This window comes from Drosophila montana, unplaced genomic scaffold (assembly GCF_035044405.1).
Source record: "Drosophila montana isolate Dmon_TW-CO22-7 unplaced genomic scaffold, ASM3504440v1 contig_3626_1, whole genome shotgun sequence".
NCBI lineage: Eukaryota > Metazoa > Arthropoda > Insecta > Diptera > Drosophilidae > Drosophila > Drosophila montana.
In genome coordinates, this window is record NW_026998511.1 from 427,843 (window position 1) to 448,559 (window position 20,717).

General features: G+C 47.9%; 1 protein-coding gene across 1 annotated transcript; it reads left to right on the forward strand.

The window, feature by feature from the left end:
• The first annotated feature begins 284 nt into the window (after positions 1-284).
• pcx (pecanex) lies at positions 285-18,513 on the forward strand. The gene is made up of 10 exons (XM_064692586.1): positions 285-1,200; positions 1,297-1,621; positions 1,693-2,727; positions 3,983-7,150; positions 7,218-8,708; positions 9,997-10,157; positions 10,243-10,642; positions 10,710-11,056; positions 11,121-13,817; positions 17,366-18,513. Exons 1-10 carry the CDS (start codon positions 1,048-1,050, stop codon positions 18,476-18,478), a joined length of 10,890 nt encoding a protein of 3,629 aa, XP_064548656.1. The 5' UTR covers positions 285-1,047; the 3' UTR covers positions 18,479-18,513.
• The last annotated feature ends 2,204 nt before the right edge of the window (positions 18,514-20,717 follow it).

Below are 20,717 nucleotides of genomic sequence, written 5' to 3' on the forward strand. Positions count from 1 at the left end.
TTTAAACATTTTTTTTTTCGATTATTTAGTAAAATAGCTTAAGTATCGGGATATTGCAAAAATAAACTGGTAAAGAAAAAAAAAAATTACAAACAAGGATTCACTGCTGCATTCAAATGCGCGCCAAGAGTTCGATTTTCCAGCCACCTTTTTACAACACTTGAGCGCTCGATAACACGATACGACATTTCGATAACTCGACATAGCGACGGCAGAGCGAAGACAAGGCAAAATAAAAGAAAAAGCATATGAAACGAGGGAGCATAGGGAGTGAGTGTTACTTTGCAAAAAATAAAAAAAAAATAAAAAAAGAAAAGAGAAAAAAGCAGAACAAATATCCAAATAAAGAAAAGTTCCAAATTTTTCAAGCTGAAACTATGCTCGAGATGTTCGAATCACAACAACAATGACAACGCTCGCATCAAAGAGTAAACTACAAAAACCAACACGTTCCAACTGCTACTGCGGTGCAACTGCATCCACGGAGGCACCAGCACCAGCAGCAGCAGCACCAGCACCAGCAGCAGCAGCGGCAGCGGCAGCAGCAGCAGCAGCAGCGGCAGCAACTGATACCAAATCGATGTGAACTAAAATCGTATTCGTAATCTTGATTTCGAAGTGCAAGTGCTGACAGCAAGTGCAACAAATCGCCAAAATATCTAGTTTTAAATTTCAGTAACAACGCCTCGCCTCGCCTCGCCTCGATTTTCGAGCTATTTATTTTGCTTGCATTGTTTTTGCCCAAACTCAGCCTCCCGTTGTGCCAATTCATTTACGCACACACACACACACACACACACACACACACACACCCACACTCACACTCATGGGCGCCTGCCTACACTTTCGCCCCCTTTTGAAAGTGAGCGATTGCTCTCGAATTTCAACTCCGTTCGCTGGCTTTGAGCTTTAAGCTCCCAATTGGAGGGCAGCGATAACGATAACGATAACGATAGCGATAACGATTTCTGAGCGGCAATTCACAAAAACGTTGATAAGACGGCGATCCTTAATCGATCCGATAATAGCAATGCAGTATAGGCCAACATGGGTTCACAGACCTTGGAGATACTGCGCCAGGGCGTGTGGGCCTCACTGACCGGCGGCTATTTTTACGATCCGCATCAGGGCGTCTTTTGCAATGTGGTGCATCTGTATCTGTGGCTCTACCTGCTCTGTTCGCCCTTTGTCGCCTACTTGGTGAGTCAGCTCAGCTCAGCTCAGCTCGTCCAATCTCAAAACTCTCAACTCATATCATCATTTCTTTTTGCTACCACTTCCTTCACAATCTCGCAGTACTTTCCAAGCACATGGCTGACCTGGTGCCTGTATTGTGCGCTAACCAGCAGCACCATATTGCTGGTGAAGCTAATCAATTTGGCGCTGCATCGGCTGTACGATCGGGCGCAGACCATGTCCGAGGTGAATCTAAAAAGTCAATTTTTCAAAGTCACCAAGGAATCAGCGGATCAGCCCGATCCCGACGAGGAGAACGGCATCGAGATGAAAGTGATGCGCGCCATCGGCGGCAACGGCTCCCATCTGTCTGTGGAGCAGGCCATCAACGAGGCCAGCGAGGAGAACAGCATCATGTCCATTGACAATGTGAACAGCATTATTGGTAAGCACGCCCCCCAACTTTCAACAACTTTGTCCATATTATCCAACCCAACACATTCAAACCCGTTACAGATCTCAAAGTCGATGTGCATCGAAAGAACAGCTCAGAGTCCTTTGAGCTCATGTTCTATGCGCCGTCGATGCTCTCCGCTGGCAGCCAACAAGATCAGCAATCGATCGCTGGCTCCGCCAGCGTTAGCAAATCCATACGATCCACCATTGCCGCCGCTGCACAGAATAATCTATCTGCGAACGAGCTCTTCACCAAGTATCTGGCCGTCTATCCGGAGATGGTTGAGGTTGTTGTGCCCGGTGCTGACGGCAACGGCGCCGGCGGCACCAGCACTGCTGCAGCGGACACCACCAGCCGTTCCACACCCAACTCAACCGCAGCAGCAGCAGCAGCAGCAGCAGCAACAAGCGGCGGCAGCAGCACGGGCACAACCACAGTCAGCACGGGCCGCACGGGTCACTTGTCGCGCAAATGCTCGGAGGTATTCAGTCGGCGGCATCGGCGGCGGCTCGAGCGTCAGAGCAGCCTCGATGCTGGTGCCGCGGAGCCGACATTTAGTGCCAAGCTAATGCGCAATCAGTCGGATACCATTGCCACGACGACGACGACAACAACAACAACAGCGGCGGCAGCGGCGGCGGCAGCGCCCAGTTTCCTGCACACGAAGGCGGTGCGGCCGGGGGGGGCCAATCCGCGACAGCATTTCATGGCCAATAACGCACAGGCAGGCACAGCTGGAGCTGCAGCTGCAGCTGGCAGCGACACTGCGTCCACATCCTCTGCCGTCATGGTTATGGCCCAGCCAAATACACGTTCCTCACGCCTGCAGCGACATCGCAGCTCGGAAACGCACGACGAGCGCTTGAAGCACCAGAGCCGCGCCGGCCTGTTCCAGTCGATGCAGCAGCATTCGCATCTCCAGCACCATCATCTCCAGCAGCAACAGCTGCAGCAGCAGCATGCACAGCATCAAAATGCCAGCAGCATTGGCAGCATTGGCGTCAACGATGTGGAGGACATGGAGCTGGGACTGGGTCTCGGTCGCAACGCTGCCAATGATGCCTGCAATCGTGCGCTCCAGTCCTGGATATTAGGTGAGAGCTTCTCTCGAGAACTTCTTTTATTTACGAACAAAACTGAATGATTGACAAATCGATTGACTGACTGATTGATGTATATGACTAATGACTGACTGATTAACTGGTCAATATATTACATTTTATTTGGCTGATTGATAACTAACTGCTTGACGGACAGACTGATTGATTGAAAGAATGATTGATTGTGCAATTGATTGACTATCTATATGTATAGCTGATTAACTGGTTAATATATTAAATATAATTTGACTGATTGATATATTAAACTTACTGCTTGACTGACAGACTGATTGAATGAGTGAATGATTGATTGTGTAATTGATTGACTAACTATATATATAAAACTGGTTAATATATAAAATTGACTGATTAATAGACAGACTGATTGACTGACTGACTGACTGATTGACTGGTTAAACTAACTGATTGAGTGATTGATGATGATTGTCTGTGTAATTGATTGACTAACTAATTAATGAATATATATAAAACTCACTGCCTGACTGACTGATTGTTATATCAAATTGAATGATTGATTGACTGACTAATTTACGTATACAAGTGACTGATTGATTGACTGACCGAGTAGTTGTTATCTAAAATGAACGAATTGATATATAAAACTGATTGATGCACCAATTGACTGTCTGATTGATATGATCAACCTTTTTTTTTTCGACAAAATTCCACCTGTTAGGCTCAAAAATGTACCTACTTCCCGAGGTAGAGTATTTAAATGTGCTCCATTACGCAAATAACTATTTCTTTCAATATTGCATTTTATTTTTTTGCAATTATTATTCATAATAATTATAATTATTTGTGCTGTAAACCCGTCAAAAAAAAAAACAACAGGTGGTTCGACTCAGGGCCAATACATTCTGCTATACATACACAAAGACACACACACACACACGCACACACACACGAGCGCACGCCCACTGCCAACTTTTCTCCTGCTACTTTTCTCCATCTATATATGGAAAATGAGGTCTTCTTTAACTTTGGCTTTTAGCGTACGATTTTTGCTTTTATCACGGCTCAGGTCAATCCAAATCCAATCTGAGAACCTAAATGCCAAGCTTGAAGTAAGCTTGTAGCTCTTGTAGTTTGCCGAGATCCATGCACTCCCACAAGCGGACAGGCAGGCGGACGTATGAGTCAGCTGTTTGCTGGGGTTGGAGCTGCCTCCAGCTGCCTGTTTTTTAGATACTTTATCCATTTCTAATGTGCCGCTTGCCGCTTGCAGATTCGTCGTCGGATGTGTACCTGGAGGATGATAGCTATACCAAATCCGATTTGGGCATTGAGCAGCAGCCGCATCAGGCGCCATTTCGGGCCCAGCATCATCATCACCATCATCATCATCATCATCACCATCAGCTGCATCACAATCCCCTGCATCATCATCTGGGCAGCGGAATTGTGCGCAAGGATCCCAACAGCACAATGTCTGCCCTGCAGCTGTGCGCCTCCAGCAGCTCGTGCACGGGCCGCAATTCCAGCGATTCCGGCCACGTTCTGGCCGAGGTGAGCAGCAGCAGCGGCGGCGGCGGCGGCGGCACTGTCAGCGGCGGCGGCGGCGGGGGCAGCAGCGGGCGCAACGGGAGCAACGGGAGCACGGCCGCAATGAAGCGTCGACGACATTCCAATGCAACCAGCTATCACAAGCAGAATAGCGCACAGGCCGGCGGCGGCGGCGGCGGCTCCAAGTCGACGCTGTTGTCGTCCGGCGGCCAAACGGGCGGCGGCGGCGGCGGCAACGGTGTGCGTCGCATTAAGAGCGCCGCTCTGGAGGTGCTTTGCCCGCAGCCGTCCGTCTCGAATCTGAGCCCGCATCCGAACAGCGTGGAGGCCATCAGCGGGCAGCAGCAGCTGCGTAATCCTTTGCCGCCGCCAAGTAAGAGTCTGGTGCGCAATCAGCTGCTGAATTTGTATCCGCCACGTCTGGTCGATCAGAATTATGCGGAAAGCTGCAGCAGCGTCATCTTTGGCAGCTCCAGCGCCAGCGCCTGCGGCTCAACGACGGCGCTCATCGAGCCGCCCGTTTATCCCATTGTCGAGCATCTGGATGAGAAGACGGCCGATGAGTCGCCCGGCGGCGGCGCACGGCCGAACGATGATCACGATGAAACGGACCAGGTCAACGGAGGACATAGACACGATGATGAGGACCACGACGACGACGAGCTGGACGATGTGCCGCTGAGGCGACGCACACGCGCCCTCGGCTGCAGCCAGACGACGCATCACAGCGCCGAGTCGGATGTGGGCGGCATTTTGGCCGATGACGATGACGATGATGTCTTCAAGGATTTTGATGACAATCTCGAGCACATACTCAGCGAACTGCAGCAGACGCACAGCCAACTGGACGACGTGCTCAAGAAGTGTGAGCTCTATGCGGCGGGCACAGCCGGAACGGGCGCTGCATCAGCCACAAAGGCAGCGACTGCATCCGATGACGAGGAGACGGACAACAATACGGGCTCACGATCGCCGCTGCTCAGCAATCGGCAGCAGCAGAGCGCACGCGAACAGGCCGCCGAGCAGGCCATGCGCCAGGAGCTATCCTTGCCCGCGTTGCAGCAACAGCTCCAACAGCAACCCGCGACGGCTGCGCAGAGTCGCAGCCAGCTGATACGCAGCGAGGCCGATTCGGGCTGTCCGTCCAGCGACTGTGAGCAGGTGAGCGCCAGCTCTAAGGATCAGCTGCTCGCCGGCATGGAGCAGCTGCCCCAGCCGCAGCCGGAGCAGAACGGCGACGAGGCTGAGGCTGAGGCTGAGGCAGAGGATGAGGAGCAGCCGTGCACATCACGAATGGCCGCCAGAAGCCTGGGCGCCATACCGAAGGTACTCAACTATCGCGAGGTGGACGAACTGCGTCGAAGGCGCGCCAACGCCACCGTCGATGCCAGCAACCAGCTGGATCTGGCGCTCATCAAACAGCAGCAGCAGCAGCAACAGCAGCAGCAGCAGAAGCTTGCGTCGCGCAACTCCTCAACGTCGAACTCGACGCACAGCATCAGTCTGACGGAAAGCCTCACCGCGGACATACACAAGATGCTCTGGCTGATGCACGGCGGCGCTGTCGATGATCGCGGCCGTCCCATAGCCGGCATATTGCCGGATGGCACGCCGGTGCCGGCAAATCCCAGCATTGTGCCACCGAACATGTCCAGTGCGCATTTCCAGTTCTATCAGGATGCCATCCAGGCGCTGCAGAGCAGCTATCCCGCCTCCAGCTCTGTGGAGCATATGACGCACATCGAGCTGGCGCTGGCGCGCGACAAACGCTGCATGGACGCCAAGCGGGTGATTGAGAAAATGGCCGCGCTGTCAACGGGCGGCGGCGGCGGCGGCGGCGGCGGCGAGGCGCGCACTAGCTCACAGGCGCCGGCGCCGCCTCCAAACGCAGCTCTGGGCATGCTCATGGGCAGCTCGACGCGCGCTGGCAATGCGACGACAACAGCGGGAGCGGGCGCGGGAGCGGGATCAGCAACAACTGGCACAGGCACAGCCAGGTCACTCCAGGGCATGTTCAATATGATGCGCAGCGAATTGCAGGCGGCGCGCACAGATGCACTGCAGCAGCAGCTAAACGAGGCGGTCGCAGCGGCCACCGGCACCGCAGTTAACCTGCCACCGGACGCCGCCGCCAGCCGCCAGCAGCAGTCACAGCAGCAACAGTTGCAGTCACAGCTCGGCCAGCCGATGCTCAATGTGGATGGTCATTTTGCGCCGTATTGCGACTATTGGCGACCCGCCTGCCTGCTGGCCGCCGAGAAGACGGTGGTGCCCAAAAGTTTCTACAAGTATCGATTCAAGTGGTGCGGCCAGGAGCATGAGTTCAAAATCGCCATGGATCGCTTGGAGCTATTGGCACTGTTCGATCGTGATCTGCATTGGCTGCACGTACTTCTCGCCTGCGTGCTATGCACGCTGGTCGCCTGTTTGGGCGCCGCAATCTTGCAGCACAACTACTACAAGGATCTGTGCGTGCTGCTCTTCTGTGCGGTCATCGCGAGCGCTCAATATTCGCTGGTGAAGAGCGTCCAGCCGGATGCGGCATCGCCGGTGCACGGCTTCAACAAGACGGTCGCCTATTCGCGGGCCATTTACTTTTGTTTGTGCGGCGCATTGCTGTTGCTGCTGAAGCGTCTGGACACGGAATATGCGCAGAGACCGCCGACGCCGCCCTCGCCGCCGCCGCCGGAGGCGTTCATATTCTTTGGCATACAATATGCGCCGGCATATGTGGTCGGATTGCTGCTGCAGTCGCTCTATGTGCTGCTCCTCTGCTTTCCGATCATCTTCTCGGTGGGCCTGTGCCCGCAGATCAACACGTTTCTCATGTATCTGCTCGAGCAGCTCGATATGCATCTCTTTGGCGGCAATGCGGCGAGCAGTCTGCTGGGTGAGTTAGCCATGCCAACTATTCCTCTCCAGCTTTTGACTACTTTCTAACTACTTTCGCTTTGCAGGCTCATTCCTTTGCCTGCTGCGCTCCGTGCTGGCCATCCTGTTGCTCTACGGGCCGCTGTACGCGGCTTTGGACGAGCGTCGCGGCACTCAGTATATACTCTTCTCCATATTCTGCGCCATGCTCATACCGTTGGGCTATCATTTGTCGCGCTCGGCCAGCGATTTCAGTCATCTGTGGCGGCTCATCAAGACCTGCATCGTGAGCACCTATCGCGACGACGACGACGAGCTGACCAATGCCCGCAAACGTAGCCAAGCCGGACAGCAGCAGCGGGAGCAGCAGCGGGAGCAGCAGCGGGAGCGGGAGCGGGAGCTGAGACGCGGCAAGCGACAGTCATCGGAGCCGACGTCACGCCAGCCGGAGCTCAGCTCGATGGCCAACAGCAATGAGCATATCGAGCTCAGCTCGCTGGAAAAGCTGGCCATGGGCGAGGAGCAGCAGCAGCAGCAGTCAGAACGGGAGCAGAACGAGCAACAGGAGCAGGAGCAGGAGGATGAGCATGAGCATGAGCATGAACAGGAGGCTCAAGCGGAGGCACAGCTGGAGCTGCAGCTAGAGCACAAGCATCGAAGCAAATCGAAGGCTTCGTCGCTGGGCAGCAGCCAAACGCTGGCCAAGACCATCGGCAGCAGCAAACGCGCCATGACCGCCTCCAGCTCATACGCCTCCATTGGAGGCGTTGAGGAGCAGCCAGCCGCAGCAGCAGCAGCAGCTGTCGCTGAGCTTGTGAAGCGGGCGCGCAGTCAGGAGAACGTGTACGCGGCAAAGCCAACCAGCAGCGAGGATGTCCTGGATGACAAAATGTCCAGTTCGTCGACAACGAATCCCGGCGATATGTCAACATTGACCGCCGGCGCGGGCACCGCCAACACAGATATCGATGCCACCGCCATGGACGTTGAAACGGATGATCATGATCATGATCATCATCGTCATCATCATCATCATCATGATGATGATGATAATAATGCCGGCATCGAGCTGGACAACAGCGAGCTGCTGGACAACGAACAGGAACAGGAACAGGAACAGGCGCCCGATCCGTTGCCGCGCAAATTGCAGGCAACTGTAACGACGCGCCTAAAGAACGATCTGGTCGTGATGACTTTGCTCGGCGTCAGTGTCCTTGTGCTGCACTGTAGCACCGTTTTCACCGTCCTCCAGCCGGATCTCAATGTGGTCCTCTACGTATTTATCGGCACCCTTGGCGTCCTGCTCCACTATGCCGTGCCACAGATGCGCAAGCATATGCCCTGGCTGTGCTTCGCCCGGCCGCTGCTGCGCCAAAAGGAGTTCGGACAGTTCGAGGTGCTAAATGCGCCGCAAATCATGTGGTTCGAGAAGTTCTACATCTATCTGAGCGTCCTCGAGCGCAATGTGCTCTTTCCCTTGTTGGCCATCTCATCGCTGACCGCCGATTCGCAGCACATTGTCGACAAGTTTGGCGTTCCTTGGGGCACGCTCATTGTCGCTGTTTGCGCTCTCAAATGTAAGTGCGACAGCATGATATCATCTCTCCCTCTCTCTCCCTCTCTCTCTCTCTCTCTCTTTCTATGTATTTATATCCCTGTCATGTTTGTGCAAGCGATACAGACCATGTTTCCCACTTCTAGCTCTTATAATTGCCGAGTTCAGTGAGGTCATATATAGTTGGGATTAGCTGGGAATTACTTGAAATTGACTTGAGACTTTATATAATACTTAAATACCAAGTTTCCCACTTGTAGCTCTTATAATTGCCGAGTTCAGCGAGGTCACATATAGTTGGGATTAGCTGGGAATTACTTGAAATTGACTTGAGACTTTATGTAATACTTAAATACCAAATTACCGAGCTCTAGCTCATTTAGTTCCCGAGTTCAGCGAGGTCACATATAGTTAGGATTAGCTGGGAATTACTTGAAATTGACTTGAGACTTTATATAATACTTACATACCAAATTACCCACTTGTAGCTCTTATAATTGCCGAGTTCAGTGAGGTCTATATCTATATCTATATCTTTATCTATATCTATATCTATATCTATATCTATATCTATATCTATATCTATATCTATATCTATATCTATATCTATATCTATATCTATATCTATATATATATCTATATCTATATCTATATCTATATCTATATCTATATCTATATCTATATCTATATCTATATCTATATCTATATCTATATCTATATCTATATCTATATCTATATCTATATCTATATCTATATCTATATCTATATCTATATCTATATCTATATCTATATCTATATCTATATCTATATCTATATCTATATCTATATCTATATCTATATCTATATCTATATCTATATCTATATCTATATCTATATCTATATCTATATCTATATCTATATCTATATCTATATCTATATCTATATCTATATCTATATCTATATCTATATCTATATCTATATCTATATCTATATCTATATCTATATCTATATCTATATCTATATCTATATCTATATCTATATCTATATCTATATCTATATCTATATCTATATCTATATCTATATCTATATCTATATCTGGATCTATATCTAGATCTAGATCTAGATCTATATCAATATCTTTATCTTTATCTTTATCATTATCTTTATCTTTATCTTTATCTTTATCTTTATCTTTATCTTTATCTTTATCTTTATCTTTATCTTTATCTTTACCTTTATCTTTATCATCTTTATCTATATCAACTTTATCTATATCGATATCGATATCTTGATTTTTAGTAACCACATGCTTTCTCTCCTTACTTTTGCAGTTGTGCGTAATGCGTACTCGGATCCGACGAACCAATATCTGATTATTATATTCACCGTGCTGCTCTTTCGCATTGATTTCGCGATGGCAACGGAAAGTTTCATCATCGACTATTTTTTCGTATCGCTCGCTTTTCGCAAGTGCTGCGACTTTCTGCTCAAGGTAAGCCACAGATAAAATACCCTTTGAATATATGCATGTATATGGATAATAAATATATATGTATATCGATCTCTTCGCCTTGCAGTTGCAGTTCATTGTGACGTACATTGCGCCGTGGCAGATCACATGGGGCTCGGCATTCCATGCCTTTGCCCAGCCGTTTAGCGTGCCGCACTCGGCCATGCTGTTCCTGCAGGCGGGCATCTCGGCGCTGCTGTCGACGCCGCTGAATCCGTTTCTGGGCAGCGCCATATTTCTCACCTCGTATGTGCGTCCGGTTAAGTTCTGGGAGCGCGACTACAATACGCGTCGCATCGATCACTCGAACACGCGGCTCAGCTCGCAGCTGGAGCGCGATCTCGGCGCCGATGACAACAATTTGAATAGCATCTTCTACGAGCATCTGACCCGGTCGCTGCAGCATTCGCTGTGCGGCGATCTGCTCATGGGTCGCTGGGGCAATGTCAACCAGGGCGATTGCTTCGGTAAGCGAATCACCATCAGCTCCCAACTCCCAAGTCCATACATAATTCACACAATTGCCATTTGCAGTGCTCGCCTCGGACGATCTGAATTGTTTGGTGCACATCATTGAGCTGGGCAACGGTCTGTGCACGTTTCAGATGCGCGGCCTTGAATTTCGCGGCACCTATTGCCAGCAGCGCGAGGTGGAGGCCATTACGGAGGATGTCGAGGATAACGATGGCTGCTGTTGCTGTGATCCCGGCCATTTGCCGCGCCTGCTCAGCGCCAACGCCATGTTCTCCACACGCTGGCTAGCGTGGCAGGTGGTCGCCGCCCAATATGTCATCGAGGGCTATTCCATATCCGATAACCTGGCCAGCGCCACCCTGCAGGTCTTCGAGTATCGCAAAGTGCTCATCACCTACTACATTAAGGTACATTACGTCGCCCCACACATAGCCCGTGATTAATTGCAAAACTCCTTCTTTTGTTTCGCAGAGCATCATCTACTATGTGGTGCGTAATCCCAAGCTGGAGCAGTGGCTGGCCTCGGGTCCCATACAGGAGGCACTGCAGCATACGCTGAGCCGTCAATTTGTCGATCTCGATCCCATATTCAATTTCAATTTGGATGAGGATTTCGATTTTCGCGCCGTCGGCATAACACGCTCCAGCTTCTGCTATGTCTACCTCAAGTGGATCAACTATTGCGTGGACAAGCGCAAGGAGGCGCAAGCCGCCAAGGAGCCAACGGTGCCAACGGTGCCAACGGTGCCAACGGTGCCGACGATGCCGACGATGCCGACCGTCAAGGAGCCAGCGCCGCCGGCTGCAGGAACGCCCACGGTCGCCGCGGCGGTGGTGATGGTGCCGGAGCCGCCGCCGCCGCCGCCACGTCCACCGCGTCCGCCACCCCTAAGCATAAGCACAGCGGTAGAGCAGGCGCCAGCCAGTGTCCAAGCGCTGGCTGGAAGCAATCCGAGCAATCCGGGCGCAGTCACGGCGAATAGCACGCCCGCGCACAACGACTCGAAGAGCACGCCGAATCTGTCCGCGCACGGCGTTACCAGTGCGCCCCAATCCAAGTCGCAGTCGCAGCAGCAGCTGCGCAGCGTCCGGCCACAGAAGAGCGCCACAATGAGCGGCGGCAATGCGGCGCAACATGGCGTCCATGTCCAGCCGGAGGGCAGCGTTTCGGGCAATGTCGATCAGCTGAGCAGCTCGCACAGCTTTGCCAATATCTCGCGTCAGACATCGGAGAGCGCGCCCGGCCTGGGCGGCTATGTGGCCTATATGGATCAGAATGTGTTCGTTAAGCTGGCCAAGACGACAACTACGGCAACGACAACAACAGCGACGGGCAAATCGCAAATGCTGCGCAAGGAGGATTCGCCGCGCCTGCAGCCGACTATCAATCAGCTGGATGGCACAAATCTGACCACAATAATGCCCAGCACGGTGCCATCGATGACAACAACGCGTCCGACACCGAAGCCGCGTGCCCAGAGCGTCAACAAGGATGCGCCGCTGGTGTCGCTATGTTTGGCCCTCGGCCTGTTGGCGCGTCGCTCCCTGGCCACCGCGTCGCACAGTTCGCTGACGGGCGTTGAGTTCTTCTTGCACGGCCTCCATGCGCTCTTTAAGGGCGACTTTCGGATTACGTCGCCGCGCGACGAATGGGTCTTTGCTGACATGGAGCTGTTGCATTCGGTGGTGGCGCCCGCTGTTAAAATGGCCCTCAAATTGCAACAGGATCACATCACAAATCCGGATGAGTTTCATGATCCGCTCGCCCTATACGAGGCCATCGACAATTGCTCCAAGGAGCTGGTCATCTCGCACGAAGCGGATCCCGTTTGGCGCAGCGCCGTTCTGCGCGGCGCACCCAATTTGCTGGCCCTGCGCCACGTCATGGAGGACGGCTCCGATGAGTATCGCATCATCCGGCTGACCAAGCGATTTCTCAGCTTTCGCGTCATCAAACTGAATCGCGAATGCGTGCGCGGCCTCTGGGCCGGCCAGCAGCAGGAGCTCATCTATTTGCGCAATCGCAATCCGGAACGCGGCAGCATACAGAACGCCAAACAGGCGCTGCGCAACATCATCAATTCCAGCTGCGATCAGCCCATTGGTTATCCCATTTATGTTTCACCGCTGACCACATCCTATGCGGACACAAATAGCCAGCTCTGTCAGGTGATTGGCGGCGCCATTACCCTCGATACGATCAGGCAAACGCTGTTCGATTGGTGGCATCGCATACGGCAACGCTGCCGTCAGGGCTGCAGCTCCGGCTCCGCCATGGAGGCATCTATGCAACTGGGCGCCGGCGGCGCCGCCTGCAATTTCGGCAGCGGCGGCAGCGTCGTCGGCACCGGCACCGGCACGGGCACGGGCTCCATTTCCATTGCAGGCTCAACTGCCGTTGGAGGCGGTGCAGCGGGCATCGCGACGAGCACCGGAGTCACCGGAGTCGCCGGGCAGACGGGCAGCGCACCCGGCACGGCCAGCAGCACCGGCGGCGAATCGAGCGCGGATCTGGCGCCGGTTTTCATTTCGGCGCCGCTCTACAATACGCTCACCGTCAACAGCTACTACGGCCATGTCCGGCCGGGCAATGTGCCCGGCAGCCTCGCCGGCAGCTATGTCGGCGATACGCTGGCCGTCGTCCGCGGCGGCCTAGCCGTAATGCCGGTCAAGCCCACCTCGACCACGCTCATCGCTGGCCTGCTGAATCGCGAACGCGACCAGGAATCGGCCTCCGGTTCAACGTTGCGCGCCAGCGGCAGCAGCGGACCGCGTGCCCGCAGCAGCGGTGCCGCCGCCGGACAGCTCCAGGGTAGCAGCCGACGCGCCACACTGCCCATTGCTGCTGCTGGCGGCGCCGATGCGAATCCGGATTTGGCCGAACAGGAGTCCGCCAGTCCGCGCTCCAACAAGCTGCTAACCGGCTCGTCCGGCAGCCTGGGCGTCGGCAATATCATAACCACGCCCGGCGACTATCCGCGCAAGACCAAGGGACCCATTTGCCTCATGGCCAGCGACTCGCCAGCCTCCGGCAGCACCAGCGCCGCATCAACAACAATAACAACGGCTGCAACATCCGCATCCGCATCTGCATCGAATGTTCAGCAAACTCCGCGCAAGCCGCGCATCGATATCTACAGAAAGGTCATCATTGTGGACGATACGGGGGTGAGTCCTCTAAAGAATTTTCCATTGCATTTTATTTGAGCCTCCATATAATTCCTATTTGAGCTACTTTTGGGCTACTTTTTGAGGCTATTTAAACCGGTTTTACACCTGGCTTAAACTGATTTAACACCGTCTTGATACAGTTTCGCACAGCTTTTATCCATTTCATAAGTTAATATCATATTAATAGACTCTCTATTTAAGAGTTATAGTCAATAAGGAACTCTTGTCCTTGCTTGAGTTTCATTTTGGGTTGTAGTTTTCAACCGGTTTAAGGCTAGATTCGAATCTAAAACCCAACTTCGCCCAGTTTCGCACAGCTTTTATCCATTTCATAAGTTAATATCATATTAATAGACTCTCTATTTAAGAGTAATAGTCAATAAGGAACTCTTGTCCTTGCTTGAGTTTCATTTTGGGTTGTAGTTTTCAACCGGTTTAAGGCTAGATTCGTATCTAAAACCCAACTTCGCCCAGTTTCGCACAGCTTTTATCCATTTCATTTAATATCATGCAAATAGATTATCTATTTAAAGTTATTTTCACTCTACGACTTTTGTGTTCTTGAGTTACACTCAATTTACTTTAAAGGTAGTTTTCAATCGGCTTTAATAACGTTCTAAAACGTTCTTAAACCGGTTTTATGATAATCTTATGCCCCAATATTATATAAATAGCCTATCTATTGAAAAGGGACTCTTGTTTCAGTCAATTCACTTTAAAGCTAGCTCTTAACTAGCTTTAAGGGTTTTAGGTTCTAAAACGTTCTTAAACCGGTTTTATGCCAGTCTCCTCATACCCTACTTTTTCCAGTTTTACACAGCTTTTATTCATCTAATATCATATTAATAGACTATATATAATATTTTATCTATGGACTGTCTACTTCCGTCGAGAGACTCTTGTGTGTTTCATTTAATCCACTTTGGATGTGGCTTTCAACCGGTTTAAGGCTAGTTTTATGCCAGTCCTTTACCCTTCACTCCTGCTTCACACAGTTCCTATCCAATCCAACATTAAGTACCCTTTTTAATAGACTATCTATTCAAAGCTATTTCCATCAATCGACTTGTTTTCTTGAGTTGCATTGAAGCCACGTTAAAGGAAGTTTTTAACCGGACTTAAACAGTTTTTTCTGGGCTTATACCATTCGTATACCCCATTCAATACCTTTTTAATAGACGGTCCATTTAAAGGTTATCATGATTAAGAAACTTTTGTGTTCCTGAGTTTCATTTAATTCACTTTGAATGTCATTTTCAACCGCTTTAAAGCTAGTTTTTTTTATCAGTCTTAAACCCTCTACACCAATTTCTCACCGGTTTTATTCATTCCATCATCTAATACCATTTTAATAGACTATTTCGAAGAGAGAGAGACTTTTCCTTTTTTGCGGAGTTACATTTAAGCAACTTTTGAATAAGTTTATCGCCTGTTTTGAACCAGTTTTACCGCGGTCTAAAACCACTTTTAAAAGAGTTTTAAACGCGCCTTAGACTAGTTTTTATCTGGTCTTATCTTGCTTATTATTTGATGTGATTTTATTAGTCTAGATTTTTAAAGGTTATTCTCTTAAATACTTTTACTTTTCACTTTGGAAATGGTTTTCAAGCGGTCTTAAACCAGTTTTATGCTAGCCTTTTACTCCGTTTTACTCCGTTTCAGACCAGTTTTATGCGGCTTTTTTCTATGCCTAATTTAATACCATTGCCAAAGTCTATAAAATCAAAAGTCTGCTTATATTTTGTCCCAATCGAACGAAATTATTGAACATCAACTTTGAAGCGCATTTTGAAAAGCTTTGTCAAAGCGCTTTCAAGCTGTCTTAAACCAGGTTTAAGATATTTCAAAGGCGTTTTCAAAGCTGATTTGATACTCCATTTATTGAAATGGGTTAACTGGGAAGAAGCCAAGGTGGTAGAACGCTACGAATGTGCGAAATGTGAGGAATGTGAGGTATTTCAAGGTTTCAAACAATGCCTTGCCTTGAGGCTCGGCTCCTGCAGTCGGGTTTCCACATCCATAAAGCCAGGTTTTGGCTCAACTTATGGCTATAAATGGATCAATTTATATATAAACCTAACGAATCTGAGGAATGTGGGGAATGTGAGAAATGTAAGGCATTTCCATTCAAGGTTTCAAACAATGCCTTGCCTTGAGGTTCGGCTCCTGCAGTCGGGTTTTCTACATCCATGAAGCCAGGTTTTGGCTCAACTTATAGCTATAAATGGATTATATTTATATATATATAAGAACCCAAGGAATGTGAGGAATGTGTGGAATGTGAGGAATGTGAGGTTTGAAAGAATGCCTTGCCTTGAGGCTCGGCTCCTGCAGTCGGTTTTCCACATCCATTAAGCCAGGTTTTGGCTCAACTTATGGCTATAAAGGGATCAATTTATATATAAACCTAACGAATGTGAGGAATGTGAGGTATTTCGGTTCAAGGTTTGAAAGAATGGCTTGCCTTGAGGCTCGGCTCCTGCAGTCGGGTTTCCACATCCATGAAGCCAGGTTTTGGCTCAACTTATGGCTATAAATGGATTATATAAAAACCCAACGAATGTGGGGTATGTGAGGAATGTGAGGTTCTTCGGTTCAAGGCTTGAAAGAATGCCTTGCCTTGAGGCTCGGCTCCTGCAGTCGGGTTTCCACATCCACGAATCCAGGTTTTGGCTCAACTTATGCCTATAAATGGATTATATTTATATACATATATAAAAACCCAACGAATGTGAGGAATGTGAGAAATGTGAGGAATGTGAGGCTCGGCTCCTGCAGTCGGGTTTCCACATCCATGAAGCCAGGTTTAGGCTCAACTTATGGGTATAATTGGATTATATACGAATGTGAGGAATGTGTGGAATGTGAGAAATGTGAGGCATTTCCATTCAAGGTTTCAAACAATGCCTTGCCTTGAGGTTCGGCTCCTGCAGTCGGGTTTCCACATCCATGAAGCCAGGTTTTGGCTCAACTTATGCCTATAAATGGATTATATTTATATATATAAAAACCCAAGGAATGTGAGGAATGTGTGGAATGTGAGGAATGTGAGGTTTGAAAGAATGCTTTGCCTTGAGGCTCGGCTCCTGCAGTCGGGTTTCCACATCCATGAATCCAGGTTTTGGCTCAACTTATGGCTATAAAGGGATCAATTTATATATAAACCTAACGAATGTGAGGAATGTGTGGAATGTGAGAAATGTGAGGTACTTCGGTTCAAGGTTTAAAAGAATGCCTTGCCGTGAGGCTCGGCTCCTGCAGTCTGATTTCTACATCCATGAATCCAGGTTTTGTCTCTACTTATGCCTATAAATGGATTATATTTATATATATAAAAACCCAAGGAATGTGAGGAATGTGAGGTATCAAAATGAACCAAAAGGTGCAATTTATCCTTGGATTAATGCAGTTTTAAGCCCGCTTCAGGCCGGGTTTGAGCCAGTTTTAAAGCGAACTCGAACCCATTTTCAGGTCAAGTTCTTTCCTTGAAATGAAACGCATTTGAAGCAGTTGACGGACTTGATTTAATTGACTTTCGCTTGCAGATCTACGACTGCCTGGACATCATCGATGCCGTCGTCTGGCCGACGGATCATATGCGCGCGAATGGAGGCCGACTCAGCTGGAAGGATTGGGAGCCGACGGCCGGGATGGTGGGTCATGTGGTGCACGTATGGGTTCCAAATCACAAGGATGTGCTCTTTCGTTCGCATATCAATCGCTGTGTGTATCTGATCGAGATCGGGGAGCACTATGTGCCCGTCGAGGAGCTGGGCCTGCGCGAATACAATCAGATATTGGGCAGCAGCAGCGAGGAGATGGCCAACTCCAGGCGCAGCTCCATACAGCGCGACTTTCACGAATACAATATGCAACTAAAGCTGGCCGGCCTGACGCCCATCCTGGGGCCCAGCACCAGCAGCAGCAAGATGCCCAAAATACGCGCCGTCAGCAGCAGCTCCTCCGACGACGATGACGATCCAGTTGCCACGACAACGACTGCGACGACGACTGCGACGACGACGACTGCGACTGCAACTGCGACGACGACTGCGTCGACGACTGCGACTGCGACTGCGACTGCGGCTAAGGATTTGGTTGACTCTGGGGCTGGTGGAGCAGCTGCTGTTGCGTCGATTTCGCTGCCGCCTGGCGTCAATTTCAATACGCTGCTCAACATGTGGAAACTGATTGCCGACAAGAAGAAGCAGGCAATCAATATTGATACAACGGAGCCATTCGCGGCATTCGATTATACGGGCGAGCTGCCGCCGGAGCTGATGCGTGAGCTGGAGGCGAGCCGATTGGCGCAACAGCAGCAGCTAGAGGAGCAGCAGGAGGAGGAGCTGCGCAAGCATTTGCAACAGCTGGAGGATGAGGCGGCGGCGGCGGCAGCGGCGGCGCAGCAGCCAAATGTTATACAGACGCCGCCAAGCGAGGAGCTCTCGCTGGAGGTCAGCGGCACGCCTACGCCGACAAGTACGTCGGAGGGGGAGCAGCAGCAGAAAAAGGAGCAGCAGCAGCAGGAGGAGCAGCAGCAGCAGGAGGAGCAGGAGCAGGAGGAGGTAACGAAGCAGCCCAATGTGGAGGAGCAGCAGCAACAGGACAAACTAGAGAAGGATGACGATGCCAGCGAGGAGATTGGAACCACAGTTTAAAGCACACACACACACACAGAGGGGGAGGGGGAGGGAGGGGGAGAGAGAGGGAGAGGGGTGTGTGCGTGTGTGTGGTGTATATCATTTTGATGAACAATTTAGCCCAACTGAAACGAAATAATATTTAAAAAAAAAATAACAAAAAAAAAAGGAAAAGGAAAAGGAAAACAACAAAGAAATACTTCCATGAAATCAAAGTAGAGTTTTTAAAACGACTGCGCTTAGTTTGGATAAATGTAAATACTAATTATACAAGCTATATAAACCATAAACCGTAAACCATAAACTATATATATTATATATGTATATTATATAAAGAACATGCGCCTAGCTATAAATTTGTTAATATACTTATATAGACAGAGAAAAAAAAAGAAACTTAGCTTTTACACTCAAAATGTAGTTTAAATCGATAACAAAATATATGTACATACATACACACATACACACATACATACATACGTGTGTATATGTATGTATAGTATGTTTACTAATTTAGCTATACACATAATATACATACCTATATATATATATATATATATGAAGAAATTTACAAAAATTACCCTTTTGTTAGTATTAAAATCTATAAGAATTATTCAATTGATATGTATAATTATACATATATATATATATATATACATATACATATATATATATACTCACGATATGCATAGCGATGTGTGTTAAATATTGTAAAATTAATTATGTAAAAATGAAAAGAAAAAAAGAAAAAAAACCATCAACTCAAAACCAAAATGCTTTTCATTAATTTAACTAACTTTTATTTTCTGCAATTTTTGTCTAATTTCTATAATTTTTCTTATGTTTTTTTTCGTTGTCTTTTATCAGCAACTATTTCAATTGATAAGAACTAACAAAGAATTTATCTAAATAGAAATTAATTAAATAAAAACAAAAAAAAAAACAACAACAACAAAGCGAAACACAAAACATACCAAAATTATATTGTTAACATATTATGTAATAGAGTTAAAAAGCAAAACCACACACACACACACACACATACACATATATGTGTGTGTGTGTGTGTGTGAATGTATGTGCAAGTATTTAACTTGAACGAAGCCCCCTATATACCCGCCCCCTTTCCCAATGGGGGTACAGGGTATACAAAATCTAACTGAAATTTTTGAATTAAATGTAAATGTAAATGTAAATGTAAATCTTAAAGAATTAAGCGAAAGTCAATGTTAATGTTGGCGAATGATATAAGTATATATATATACATACATATATATATAAATCGATATATATATATATATTCGTATAAATGGATTTACTGACATTTTGAGATGATGTTTATGAATATGAATATGTAAAGCTCTCACGTTGCCTTAATACATTAGACTGATTTTTTCTACACACACTCACACACACACACTCACACACACACACTCACACTCGCACTCAACTAGACACAAATACACACACACACACACACACACACACACACACGTTGATATATGCATGTACATGCATACATCTAGCGACATATGCATCAAGTTTAACTGTATCTACATCTAGCGAGAGACACATACATACATACATACATACATACATACATACATACATACATATATATAGATATATAGATATATTATATAACAAATACAATATATATATACAAAAAAAAACCCTAAAACAATTCAGTTGATGTGTAAAAAATATGGTTGCGAGTATTTAACTAGCTAAAGGAATATATGTATATCATAAAGACTAAACTAAATAAATACCCTGTAATCTGTAAGTTACAACAACAAACAAAAACTAAACTAGAAAAATGCCCAAAAAAAATTTCTCCAAATACACAAACTAAGAATAATTGTAAAAACAAAAACAAAACAAAACAAAACAAAACAAAACAAAACAAAACAAAACAAAATCAAACAAAATACAAAGAAGCAAAGAAGAAGAAGAAGAAGAAGCACACGAACAAAACGCAACGTTTCTCCCAGCCTAAAAATGTACAGTTATTCAATTTACAGTTAACTGCAGCTGTAACTGAAACTAGCCAATCCTTAAATAAATGAAAATTGAAGATGAAGATGAAGAAGAAGAAGAGGAAGAAGAAAAACAACCAAGAAACTATCTACAAATGGTACAACACAGGCAAAAAGAAAAAAACAAAACAAAACAGAAGAAGAAGAAGAAGCTAATTAAAGATATGACATATATATACATACATACATACATATATACACAAATGGAAAACAAAATG

What these genes read in the sequence shown, in the direction of transcription:
- pcx (XM_064692586.1), top strand. Translation starts at nt 1,048, where the DNA reads ATGGGTTCACAGACCTTGGAGATACTGCGCCAGGGCGTGTGGGCCTCA. An exon ending in CAATGTGAACAGCATTATTG is followed by an intron (nt 1,622 to 1,692) that starts GTAAGCACGCCC and finishes AACCCGTTACAG; the next exon opens with ATCTCAAAGTCGATGTGCAT. An exon ending in CAACCAGGGCGATTGCTTCG is followed by an intron (nt 10,643 to 10,709) that starts GTAAGCGAATCA and finishes TGCCATTTGCAG; the next exon opens with TGCTCGCCTCGGACGATCTG.